General features: G+C 43.4%; 1 protein-coding gene across 1 annotated transcript; it reads left to right on the top strand.

The window, feature by feature from the left end:
• Positions 1-8,004: 8,004 nt before the first annotated feature.
• On the top strand, positions 8,005-12,234 carry LOC308101430 (DNA topoisomerase 2-alpha-like; the record flags this gene model as incomplete). Its single annotated transcript, XM_080450850.1, has 1 exon — positions 8,005-12,234. The coding sequence occupies one exon, from the start codon at positions 8,005-8,007 to the stop codon at positions 12,232-12,234; it is 4,230 nt and encodes a 1,409-aa protein (XP_080306976.1).
• Positions 12,235-14,109: the final 1,875 nt, after the last annotated feature.

Raw genomic sequence — 14,109 nt, 5'->3', positions numbered from 1 at the left:
GTGTGTGTGTGTGTGTGAGGCACGTCTGTAAAAAAAAAAAAAAAAAAAAAAAAAAACGTTACAAGTGTTCAACAGTTTGAGTAGAAGTACAAATAGTCTAGGACCTGGCTAAGATATGTTAGCCTGGTAAACCCTCCCTCCGGAAATCTCATTTCTATTTGATTCCTGGAGGAAATGAGATTTCCGGAGGGAGGGTTTACCAGGCTAAAGATATGTATGCATGCACTTCATTTAGGAGAGAATATCTCAACTGTTCTTGACTAATATGACCCCAAGGAACAACTTAGGAACGTTGACTAATTCTCTATCCGGGACGAAATACCCGAAAATGACCACGCCCTTTTAAAAGTGACCACACTCTGTGTGCGACCTCCAACATAGCTGTATTTTCTAAACCGTTTGAGCTACAGATTACCTGAGGTGCTCAAAATGTTCAGAAAACCCATGTCTAGAGGGGCATAGAAAACGGCCAAAAATTGCTAAAAATGTCCACTAATTACATAAAACTATCAACTGTCATAAGTGAGCATTTGATTAATATACATTTTATCAATTATCAATTGAGCATTTGATTAATATACATGTTATCATAAACAATTGAATGTTTGTTAACTTGAAATGCAAAATATAAAGCAAAAGTTGTTACTTTAGTTGACAGAAGTATCAAGGCAGCCTACATAATTGATTTCCAATTTCCAACAGCCAAAAATACACCACCACATTAATAGTATTTATGTCACATCTCTTTATTTATAGGGTTTTTACAATAATCACCTCCTTTGCATTTGCAGTACATGCTACAGCTACCCGACATGGACACCCATTCTTACGTGCACACTTGCCACATGTGCAGGGATCTGGCAGGTCTTCGGGTTTTGAGGTCTCTATATCAGGGACTAATACACTCGCCCTTCTCACAAACCCGTAAGACTCTGCATTAAGAATACTAGTGGCATCTCTAAATGGGGCTTGGACCCACAGCTGTTGCTGGTAAAATGCCCGCTTGATGTGTTTCTTTGCATTATTTGAGGTGCAAGGGGTTCTCTCAAAGTCAATCTTGAGGGCACTGCTAGAAAATGTGTCAAAGCGCAAGTCATCAAATGTCTCCAAGTCAGTTCTTTTGAGACACTTAACCAAAAAACGTTCTGCCATCCCTATAGAACTTTCTGCTAATTGTGGGCAGTCAAAGTTTTCGATCAAAGTTGAATAGTCTGCTTTGCGGACAGTGTTGAGGGCTGCGAGTTTGGTCGAAATCTTGCTCGTGGTATCACACCCGGTCAGCGCATGGAGTGCTGGGAGACATTTTGTGAGCTTATCTCCCAGGGCTTTGCATACATCATGCAGTGGCAATACTGACCTTTTCACCCCTGAGTTGCGGATCAGCCAGAGCTCTTGGAGGCCAAGATTTCTCCAGTTCACTGTGAAGTGGTACAACAGGCAAACAAAGACATCTGTGTCACCTGATGACAGCGTCAGTGATGTAGGTCCTGTCCGGTGACTAACAATGTCCTGCACATGGAACATCATCCTGTCATCAGCTTCCTCATGTGTGCAGTTGAGCCGAGGGAAGGGAGAAGCACACCCCTCTGACACAATCCATGCCTGTGGTGATATACCAAGGTATAGAGGTTTGGTGTTTTGATATTTGGTGGTCAGCCACTCAACATAGAATGCCTGGAAAGCAATTTTGCTGATGGAAGACGACCAAAAGTTCTCCAATACCACTGGCACATTTTGGTTTGGTGAAATCACATCAAGGTGTTTTTAGCTATTTTTGGCCATTTCTCATACAATATCAAATTATACATTTTACGCCTTTCTATGTCCCTCTAGACATGGATATTCTGAACATTTTGAGCACCTCAGGTAATCTGTAGCTCAAACGGTTTAGAAAATACAGCTATGTTGGAGGTAGCAAACAGAGTGTGGTCATTTTTAAAAGGGCGTGGTCATTTTCGGGTATTTCGTCCCGGATAGAGAATTAGTCAACGTTCCTAAGTTGTTCCTTGGGGTCATATTAGCCAAGAACAGTTGAGATATTCTCTCCTAAATGAAGTGCATACATATCTTAGCCAGGTCCTCTACTAAAAAGTACTGGCATCAAACTGTAATGTGATTGTTGTCAAATTTGATACAATTTCATTAATAGTTCTACCCAACCTCAGGAATTGATTTTTATTTATTTTTTAAATAGATTAATAGAAATCTACTGCATTCCAATGAATGATTATTAATGACATCATGTTAGGAAATACTGCATTACCAACATTTTGGTCCAGTGTTCTCTGCCATAAAATGTTAATGCAATTTTTCTTTGGGTTAATCAAAATCAAAATCAAAAATTAATTAAAGTTAAACTGCATTGCCATTATATGAAAAAACATGCATAGGCTACACAGTAAAATCCTCAGTGTTCATTTATCCATTTGTAAATCTGAAGGGCTGTTTGGTAATAATTCAGATGTATATGAACATTACTGTACCATAACAAAATTGTAATATTGATCTCTCCTTAACCACTTGCCCACTCCTTTTTCTGTCTACTCCAAATCTATTCGCCACAAATAGCCAATCTACAAACTCACAACTTTCTCATAAAAGTTCATCTGGAACAGCCTTTACATTGAACATAGCAAATCTGCTTTAGAACAATGGGAAACCAGCCTCCTATGGGTCTGTTTCCTACCTGTATATTAACATGAATCGTAACATCCCCATTCTGGGGTGAACATTCAGCGAAAATAGTCGATCTACAAAACCACAACGTGTAGCACCGTGACTGTGAGCTTGTAGATTGGCTATTTTCCCGCAAAGAGATTTGTTGAGGGGAAAAGGAGGGGGCCCATCGAAGTATTAGCTTTTAGAGGTTAATAACCTATTTTCCCATGATAATTACCTGCCGTCATCAGAGATATCAAATGTGTGCAAAAACGATACCAGATGATGTAATAGGCCTATGGTTAAAAAGAGTACAATCAATGAAAACAAAATCCATCAGCTGTAACAATGGTCAATAACCCATAATTCATAACGGTTTTATCACAGCACCATTCACGTCACTAGCAGGCACATTTTTGAAGCATTATGAGCAGAATGTCCCAGCTACTCATCTTCGTATCCTGAGACCGACCGCCCGCCAGCCAGCCAGCCAGCCAGCCAGCCAGCCAGCCAGCCAGCCAGCCAGCCAGCCAGCCAGCCAGCCAGCCAGCCAGCCAGCCAGACACACACACACACACACACACACACACACACACACACACACACACACACACACACACACACACACACACACACACACACACACACACACACACAGAGCACATGTCTACGGTGTAGCCTACATGTAATTTACAACTAATGTGCTTTTCTTATAAGCCACAAGATCTGTCCCTTCCTCAGTCCCCTGGTCTCTTTGACATACTCTTGTTTCTTAGGATGGGGTCTGCAGGCCGGGCATTGCAGTCTTGCACCTTGCATCCACAGGGTTGGGTTAAGTTAGTGGATGCAGTTACACCGTATAAAAAAAACTACAGAAAGATATGCCTGTCAATTGTTTTGACAATGAGCTGATAGTGAGATCATCCATAGTCATTTTGCCATGCTGGTTTTGGGTAAATAATATCGCCCCCTCTACACGTCTTCAGGATAGCGTGTGTCCCTGTTGCAAGCATAACAGCACTTATCAACCTTTTCCCCTTGATTTCACAATCTTAATTTTCGTGACTTTTTCAGGCAGGCAGGCTGCTGTGTCACATTGCGTGTCGCAGGAATTAGTAGCAACGGTTGTTAAGCACCGATTGGTGGATCACTATATGACGTCACCATGGCTAGAGAAAATTCTATTTTAGGTGGTATAAAGACTATATAATCATTTTATACATGAGTAGACCATGAGTGCATTAGAATCGTGAAGATTCAAGATTGCCTGATTAAGTTTAGAATAGTTTTTTCCCTTGGACATTACATTTCTCCCTGATACTAACAGAAGGCCATGCCACATTTGAGAAAGTTTAATTATGCTCAACCAATGTGGAAGACATTGGACATAAAGGCAAATAAATCTGGTCTACGAAGCACAGTGTACTCCTCCAATGGAAAACATGAATACAAAGGTGAATGGTTAGATAACAGGAAGCATGGAAAAGGACTTCAACTGTATAAGAAGGATGGGGCCATATGGGCCATATACGAGGGCCAATGGAAATATGGCAAACGTGATGGTTTTGGCACTTACAGCAAACTACTCCCAGAGCCGTCGATCACCGAAGAGTATGCAATAAAATACTCAGGTGACTGGAAAAATGACAAGAAACATGGTTTTGGGAAATTCTACTACAATGACTCAGCTTTCTATGAAGGAGATTGGTCTGAAGACAAAAGGAGTGGATGGGGGAAAATACAACATGACAATGGAGACATATATGAGGGAGAGTGGATGGATGACAAGTACCATGGACAGGGTACGTTACTACTTGCAGATGACACTAGTTATGAAGGAACCTGGGAAGATGGAAGGAAACATGGGTATGGGATATTCTTCTACAATGACTCGGCTTTCTATGAAGGAGATTGGTCTGAAGACAAAAGGAATGGATGGGGGAAAATGAAATATGACAATGGAGACATATATGACGGAGATTGGATGGATAACAAGTGCCATGGACAGGGCACGTTACTACTTGCAAATGGAAACCGTTATGAAGGTACCTGGAAAGATGGGAAGAAGAATGAGAATGGAAAGTTCTACTTTGTGAAGAAAGGTCAGCTTTATGAGGGCTTTTGGGTGGATGGATTTTCTAAAAGTGGAACTTTGACTGATTTTGGAAGAGATGAAGCATCAATGCCAACAATGTATCCAATTCCAAAGCTTCAGCCACAGCTTCATTCCACAGCATTATCTGTTAGCAAGCCTGTCAGCGAGCCTGCGAGTGAGCCTGTCAGCGAGCCTGTCAGCGAGCCCTTGGGCGAGCCTCTGGGCGAGCCTCTCAGCGAGCCCTCGGGCGAGCCTGTCAGCGAGCCCTCAGTCGAATGAGATGTTTTGAGTTGAGCAGTCAGGTTTTTATTTACTTATTGACCTATTTATTTATTGTAGAAGAGCGTGCAGAAGGCTGATGTTCTCAAGGAACCAAGGAACCGGGAAAGCAGACAGCAGTAAACCCTATACATGGAAGCTCTTCTGGAGCATTTTTTTTACAGCGTTTTTACTGCTGTCTAGACCAGCATTTGTCTATCTATCTTTCTCAATATGGGTTTTTTCCCAAATATGGAGATGACAGACATTATCAATACCACAGGCTCCACACTGGCCTGACTGCACTAGGGAAATTACATCGTTATTAGAACCTGTTGCGTTTTTACAGTGCAGCTCTAGGGGCGGCAGTATAGGGTAGAGGGGCTGCCTGGAAATCGGAAGGTCATCACCAGTTTTCTACTATGTTCCGCCCAGTCTCATGTGTTGTTGTGTGTGTGTACCCGGTCTCCTCAGCATGCGACCATCTGAGCCATCAGCTGGGTGAAACTGAAACTGAAATCATCCCAAGTGATCAGTAACGGTCTATCCTTACGGTCTATCCTCACCCCCTGTAGGAGGTGGAGAGTCATCTAGATCCTAGAACATGATCGGTCAGTGTGTCTGTGTTTGTTTGTTTGGCTTATCTCGGAAACCGCTGAACCGATCTGCGGCTAATTTCTTGTCCAGTGTGCACAAGAAACTTGGTGCTGCCAATGGGCCAAGCCAAGGAAGTACCGCCACACATTTCTTTTCACATTTTGAATTTTCTGAAATTTAACTTTAAATTAAATGTTTTGAAATAACTTTAATCTGATTATTTCATGTGTTATTAGACCCCTCTTGTTTTTAATAATAACTAATGGGTGTTTTAACATTGATTCTCTGGAAACCTTATACTACCTTTTTGTCACTTGAAATTACATTAAAAGGGGTTGTGACTCCTTTGGCTATTTGTGTTTTGTGTTAACCTACACGTGCCCACCAAGTGTTGTTGGAGCATTGGTTATTGTGACACCTAGGCCCATGTTTCCTGGGATATAAAGTTTTTCCATGAAGACAGAGACAGAGAGTGTGGGAACTGCTTCTTTGCGCCATGCTCCCCATCTTTGTTTGTTGTTTTGTTTTTCTACCATACAACACTGTTTACAATTTTATCATGCATGCATCTATGTACTGTACGTTAACACTACTAACTGCCACACCTCATATCTCTGTCTTCCCATGCATGAAAATAAACATAACTTTGCACAGGTCCAGTCCTATGCCAAACTTCCTCAACTGGCATGGTGGGCTAATAGTCCTAATGGTGGCAACTACAGCAACAAAACAGCGATTACCAACCTGTATATATAACTAATAATTAAGATAATATAATACTAATTTGAAAAAAAAGTATTCAGACCTTGAAAATAAGTATTCATTTTGATACACAAACAGCAACTTATGTTAGTTCCATTGATCCAAGTTGGAACACAATCGATTGATTGATCATTAATATAAACATGCTCTGAAAATGCACACGGCCGGCTGCGAAAAGGTTCAAGGTTTTCAAGTGGACCCTGATCCAGAAAAGGTTGGGGACCACTGACCTAAAGTTTAATACTGAACATGTTTAACACATCAGAGCTACAGTATGTGCTACCACTTTGTAACTTTCGAGAAAATGTAGGCCCACGTGAGCAGAAATGTTCAAATGCTTTGTCAGAAATTATGAAGTCAATCAATCAGTTATTCTGATTGACTGACGAAATAAATCTCTTCCGGAGCACCCACTGGCCTAGCGGTCCAGGCGCATACCACATATGCTGGTAATCCAGCACGACAGCATGTCGAGGATTTGGCTCTCGATCCCGACGACCTTTGCTGTGTGTCTCCCCCCATCTCTCTCCCCATTTCCCGTCAGCCTACTGTCCTATCAATAAAGGCATAAAAAAAGCCCAAAAATATATTTAAAAATAAATAAATCTCTTCCAACAGTTATTGTTCAATTGACACCAAACTGGCTACACAAATGATCCAGCAAGAATTTTGAATTATCAAAAGATTGAGCCCACAGGGCATCAAATGTTTTATTGTAAACAGTACTGAAAACATTTACTGCAAATGAACAACTCCAATGTTCATGAAATTAAATTAAAACATTTGGTCATGGATGTAGCCTGGTCAATTTCAGAATTGTATTTCAAAAACAGAATTTTCGCCAATATTTAGAATGTTATATCCTCATGCCAGTCAAAGCAAATAGAGCATCTTTAAGCTTGACTGCCAAGATGACTTGGGCTGGTTAATTTAGATGTTCTATTTATTTATTATGGAGAACAATTCAAAATAGTGAATGTGAAAATATCACTCTTGGTGTGTATTGTAGCCTAATATTTTATTTTCTGGTTTGTGTTTTATTTCTTACACAGACAAGGATCAATCTTAATGTGTTTTACTATTATGTGCTAACAAGAAAGAGGTCTTCACAGGAACCCCAACAAAAAGTTGAAGTAGTTCACCGCTCCGGGTCTGTTTATGTGTAATACTCTAGTGGATCCGAAAAGACCTGTGCTGTGTAACTTGCGTGATGATTAGGCTGAAAACAATAACAATACATAACATTGATGAATTTAATACACTTGACCCCAATCGAAACAAGCCATAGTGCTTTCTTGGGTTTATGCTTTTAGCATCCTTTTGTATGAAACTATACCTCTGTGCTTTTTTGCAAACTGTTAATAAAGTATTCAATCAATCAAAAAACAAGATACTGGGTATAGGGTTTAAGACAAAACAAGTACAACTTTTCATCCATACTTCAAATATTTAAATTGATGACAGTAACAATTCAAAGAACCACAGCCGCAACAGCAGCAGAAGCGTCCTGGTCCGTAGTTAGTTAGTGACGTAAGCGCAACGTAACAATATGTCATAGGTTTTGGGGCGATAACATATAAAGGCTATAGTTTATCATTCGGTATGTATCCCAGAGTGTCTTGGGCAACACAAGAATGGCTGAGAGTGTAGAGCTAGACACATTGTCTGAGAACAAGAAGGGGGTGAAGACAAAAAAAGACAAAGACCCCAAGCATGTATCCGTGGAGAGTATATACCAAAAGAAGACTCAGATTGAGCACATTCTGCTCAGACCCGACTCCTACATTGGTTCTGTGGAGCCTGTCACACAGCGAATGTGGGTGTATGATGAAGAGGTGGGACTGAACTGCCGTGATGTAACATTTGTACCAGGGCTCTACAAGATCTTCGATGAGATCCTTGTGAATGCTGCCGACAATAAGCAAAGGGATGTGAAAATGTCCTGCATCAAGATCAACATTGACACTGAGAACAACATTATCAGCGTGTGGAACAATGGGAATGGTATCCCTGTGGTGGAGCACAAGGAGGAGAAGGTCTATGTGCCAGCTCTCATTTTTGGACAGCTGCTCACCTCAAGTAACTTTAATGATGATGAGAAGAAAGTCACAGGTGGACGTAATGGATATGGTGCTAAGTTATGCAACATCTTTAGTACCAAATTTACCGTAGAGACTTCCTGCAAGCAATCCAAGAGGACTTTCAAGCAGACCTGGTACGACAACATGGGTCGTGCTGGGGAGTCTAAGATAAAACCTTTTGATGGGGAGGAGTACACCTGCATCACCTTCCAGCCTGATCTGCCCAAGTTCAAAATGTGTGTCCTGGAAAGTGACACAGTGGCCCTCATGACCAGGAGAGCCTATGACATTGCTGGCACCTGCAAAGGGGTGAGTATGTTCTTTAATGGCAAGCAACTGCCTGTGACAGGTTTCCGTAACTACGTAGACTTGTACGTAAAGGAGAAGGTGGATGAGCTCGGCGGGCCTCTCACCGTGATCCATGAGGTGGTCAATGCACGCTGGGAGGTGTGCCTCACCATGAGTGAGAAGGGCTTCCAGCAAGTCAGCTTTGTCAACAGTATCGCCACCACAAAGGGAGGGAGGCATATAGACTACTTGGCTGACCAGTTGGTGTCCATGCTCATGGAGGAGGTGACGAAGAAGAACAAAGCCGGTGTAGCCATCAAGCCTTTCCAAGTGAAGAACCACATGTGGCTGTTTGTCAACTGCCTGATTGATAACCCCACCTTTGACTCACAGACTAAGGAAAACATGACCCTTCAGCAGAAGAACTTTGGATCGACCTGTATATTGAGTGACAAGTTCGGAAAACAGGTTACATCCTCCGGGATTGTGGAGAGAATCATGAACTGGGTGAATTTCAAGGCTCGGTCACAACTCAATAAGAAATGCTCAACTGTCAAACACAACAAAATCAAGGGCGTGCCCAAGTTGGATGACGCCAACGATGCAGGGGGGAGAAACTCCATTGGCTGCACTCTGATCCTCACAGAGGGAGACTCGGCCAAGACACTGGCTGTGGCCGGGCTGGGCGTGGTGGGCAGGGACCACTACGGAGTCTTCCCTCTCAGGGGCAAAATGTTAAATGTTCGGGAGGCTACTCAAAAACAGATTTTGGAGAATGCAGAGGTCAACAACATCATCAAGATCCTGGGCCTCCAACACGAGAAGAATTACAGTGACCCGGAGTCTTTGAAGACCCTGCGCTATGGCAAGCTTATGATCATGACAGACCAGGATCAGGATGGATCCCACATCAAGGGTCTGGTCATCAACTTCTTCCATCATTACTGGCCTTCCCTGCTACGCCACAACTTCTTGGAAGAGTTCATCACCCCCATCATCAAGGCCTCTACCAAGAAATCACAACTACCTTTCTACAGTATCCCTGAATTCAATGAGTGGAAAGAGAAGCAGCCCAACATTAAATCTTGGAAAATCAAGTACTACAAAGGTTTGGGTACCAGCACAGCCAAAGAAGCGAAAGAGTATTTCTGTGACATGCAGAGGCATCGTATTCCATTCAAATATTCTGGGCTTGCAGACGACAAGGCAATCGCCCTGGCTTTTAGTAAGAAGATGGTGGAAGAGCGTAAAGAGTGGCTGACCCGCTTCATGAACAACAGGCGCAAGCTTAGGGAACAGAATCTGCCTGAGAACTACCTGTACGGTCATGTCACCAAGTCCCTCTCCTATAATGACTTTGTCAACAAGGAGCTTGTGCTCTTTTCTAACTCTGACAATGAGAGGTCAATCCCCTGCCTGGTTGATGGTTTGAAGCCAGGCCAGAGGAAGGTGCTATATTGCTGTTTCAAGAGGAATGACAAGCATGAGGTGAAGGTGGCGCAGTTGGCTGGTTCTATAGCTGAGAAATCAGCCTACCACCATGGCGAGGCCTCTCTGATGATGACCATTGTTGGCTTGGCTCAGAACTTTGTGGGAAGCAACAACCTGAACCTGTTGCAGCCCCTGGGTCAGTTTGGAACAAGGCTACATGGTGGTAAGGACTGTGCCAGCCCACGATACATATTTACCAAGCTCAGCACACTGGCCCGTCTCGCCTTCCCCGCTGTGGACGACAACTTGCTCAAGTACAACTATGACGACAATCAGCGCGTGGAGCCAGAATGGTATATTCCCATTATCCCCACCGTGCTGGTGAACGGAAGTGATGGCATTGGCACTGGCTGGGCCAGCCATATCCCCAATTATGACATCAGGGAGATCATCAACAACCTTCACCGCATGCTCAATGGAGATGAGCCACTGCCAATGCTTCCCAACTACAAGGGTTTCAAGGGGTCCATTCAACATTTGGATGCCAACCAGTACATGAACAGTGGAGAAGTGGCCATCATTGACTCCACCACCATTGAAATCTCTGAATTGCCAGTCAAAACATGGACACAGACCTATAAGGAGAACGTGTTGGAGGCCATGTTGAATGGCACAGAGAAGGTCCCGGCCCAGATCACAAACTACAAGGAGTACCACACCGACACCACGGTGCGCTTCGTGGTCAAGATGACGGAGGAGGAACTGAAGGAGGCGGTGCATGCTGGCCTCCACAAGGTCTTCAAGCTGCAAAGCACGTTCACCTGCAACTCCATGGTGCTGTTCGATCATGCTGGCAGCCTGAAAAAGTATGAGTCAGTGCAGGACATCATGAAGTCCTTCTTTGAATTGAGGATGAAGTATTATGTGCTGAGGAAGGAATGGCTGGTCGGCCTGTTGGGGGCAGAAAGTGCTCATCTCACCAACCAGGCACGCTTCATCCTGGAGAAGATCAAAGGCACCCTGGTCATCGAGAACAAGCCAAAGAAGGAGCTCATTTGCATGCTGCAGGAGATGGGCTATGACTCAGACCCGGTCAAGGCATGGAAAGTGAGCGAAGAAAAGAATCAGGAGGAAATGGAGGATGGTGAAGAAGACGAGAAGCCGGAAGACAAGAATGCCCCAGACTACAACTACCTGCTGAGCATGCCCATGTGGTGCCTGACCAAAGAAAAGAAACAGGAGCTGTGCAAACAGAGGGATGCCAAGATGACTGAGCTCAACGTCATAAAGAATAAGACTCCTCCTGCCTTGTGGAAGGAGGACCTTGATGCTTTCACTAAGGAACTGGAGCGTGTTGAGGAGCAGGAGAAGGAGAACGCTGCTATGCCCGCTGCAAAGAGTAAGGGTGGCAAGGGCAAAGCGGCAGAAGTGAAGAAGGAGTACCTGCCCGCACAACAGGGTCAACGCATAATCCCTCGCATTACCAGCGCCATGAAGGCAGACGCCAATCGAAAGGCCACCCTCCAGAAATCAGAAGGCAGCAGAAAGTCTTTAGTGCCAAAGACAGAGAGTAAGCTTTGGTCTGATGAGTCTGGATCAGACGGCGAGATGGAGGTAGCCATGGAGACTGATGACATGGTGGTGCCCAAGGCTAAGCTCAAACACAAAACCAAAAGCGCGGCCAATAAGTACAATATCTCAAGCAGCGAGGATGACGTTGACAACTTCAAGGCTAAAGCTCCAAAAAGGAAAGCCGCCATCAGTAATGAAGGCAGCAGCTTCACAGACAACAGCGACATGTCTGATAGCGAAGTTGACTCATATAAAGCCCCCAAAGCCACGAACAAAGTGATGACCAACAAAACTGGAAAATCCAGGAAAAACGGGAACAGGTCAAAACCTGTTGCCAAGAACTCTACCAAGAGCATCACTCCTTCAATGGATCATTCGATGCAGTCAAACGACTGCATCGAATGGAGCAGAAAATGGCAGAAGATTTTTGACGATAGTGACAGCAGCTCAGAGAACCTTATGGCCTCCATGGAGAACCAAGAGGTGGGATGAGAATGACAACTTTGAGGTTTACGAGCATAAAGCTGAGGGTCCTGTAGCATTGCACCGAGGCAAAAGGTGTCCTGTGCCAAGAAACCTGTCACATATACGGTATATACCCTGCACTCTGACTCCAGTAATTTCTAACTACTGACCAATCAGGTCAGTTTCGTTTTTTCTTACCACTCAAATTCCATTTAGTTATGACCTATAACACATAAAGCATGTAGCTCTTAGACTTAAATTGTCTTGATTGAGTAACTTGACATTGCTGTTTTATTACTGTTGGATTTTCTTCTGACGAATCAATTGTCAGAAAATAAATACTGAAAGAAAAAGACAAGTAAGGTCAAACCTTTTAGCAGTAATGGGGAGTATACAGAATATGAAGGGAGAATAATTTATATATAGAATATGCAGTGAAAAGTACATACTGTATATACATTGCACATTATGTGCAATGCACAATATGTGTAGGAGGTTTTGTTCCACAAAAGGCGAATAAAGACAGTATATGATCTGCTGTACAGATACAGCTTTTAATTTATTTATTTATTTTTTGTCTGTCTAGGAGGTTCAGGATAGCCTCAGGGAAAAACTATTGTTGAGTCTCTGGAGCCCTTGTGACATCTCAGGTGCTTGTTGTCCGCATCGGCACAGAGTCCATTGCTGGGACGATACTTGCAAAGTCCTATGGCTCTGTTCAAATACCTGATATTTTAAGAGCCCTGCAGGGGCGTGAGCTCTGTGTCTGTATATTGTTTATTGAGAATTACATACAATGTAGAAAATAGTGCATTATTCAACAAAGCTTTAAAGTCATTAAGAAACGTGTTAAAAGTTTTACCTTTAAGAATGATTATGGTCAATTTTTCTCCCTTTTCTCTCTGTGACCTTTCCGCTATTCCGGGTGAGGAAGGCTCCACCTGCTTCCTGGGACATGTGATGTTGTCACATTCTGGTCATCCATAAAGGCCGTAATGGGTGGTTGTCGGATACCGTACTTGGTGAGGGGCCCTGGCACTGAACTTCAGCAGACTTCACCAGCATGTTCATGTCGAGTGTGAAAAGGCTCACCGAAATGGTATCTCTAGTGATGATTCCCATCTCAAGCCTGTGCCACTTTCAGGTTGTAGAACCTGTCGTTTTTAAATGTTTAAATGTAATCGTCACAACCCAAAATGAATAGTAACAAACAATAGGTTGTTACTAGTTAACATATGGTGGCCAGTTACATGTACTTAGGATGGCTTCTTCCCCAGAACTGTCCAACTTCCAGCTATCTAACATGGCTATACCACCACTATTGCAAACAGCATTCCTTTCTAGCAAGATTTTTGTCATCAATAATCAATTCAACAATTTGTATAACACATTTAAATATAATACATTTTATATTAATTTGTCAACTAAATCTCTCTCCAGGTCGTAGTCTGACGAGCCCTCCAGCAGTGTCACCAGACATCTCGATCGTCCATACACATGTACATGTGGCTAGCTCGCCAGCCCTTTCTGTAGTATGTCCACGTAGGTAGGTGTGGACGCCCTCGTGATCGGTGCCCGTGTGTTGGTTCACAGCACAAGTTTGCTGGCTGGGAGCTCCTGGTGTCTATGGCAGTGACCAGCCAGTCTCATCCTCCTGGCTGCTTTCTTCTCACTCAACCGTGGTAGACCCCATACGGATGCTTGTTGGTAACATGCTCATCCTGGTTGATGTTTAGTACTGCACAGGACTTCTGTAGGGCAGGCTTCGTGGTCCAGCATTGACAGCCATAGAGGAAAACAAATTCTATAATCGCAGAGAAGCTGAAATTAATGTCAGGGGAGGTCGGACTTCCACACATTGGCCCTACCATTCAGAGCCCTCCATGTGAGTGCTTTCCTTAC

This window comes from Gymnoscopelus braueri (genome assembly GCF_963280865.1).
Source record: "Gymnoscopelus braueri genome assembly, chromosome: 15".
Lineage (NCBI taxonomy): Eukaryota > Metazoa > Chordata > Actinopteri > Myctophiformes > Myctophidae > Gymnoscopelus > Gymnoscopelus braueri.
The sequence above is the reverse complement of the archived record's forward strand: the minus strand, read 5'-3'. Positions and strand labels throughout refer to the sequence as shown.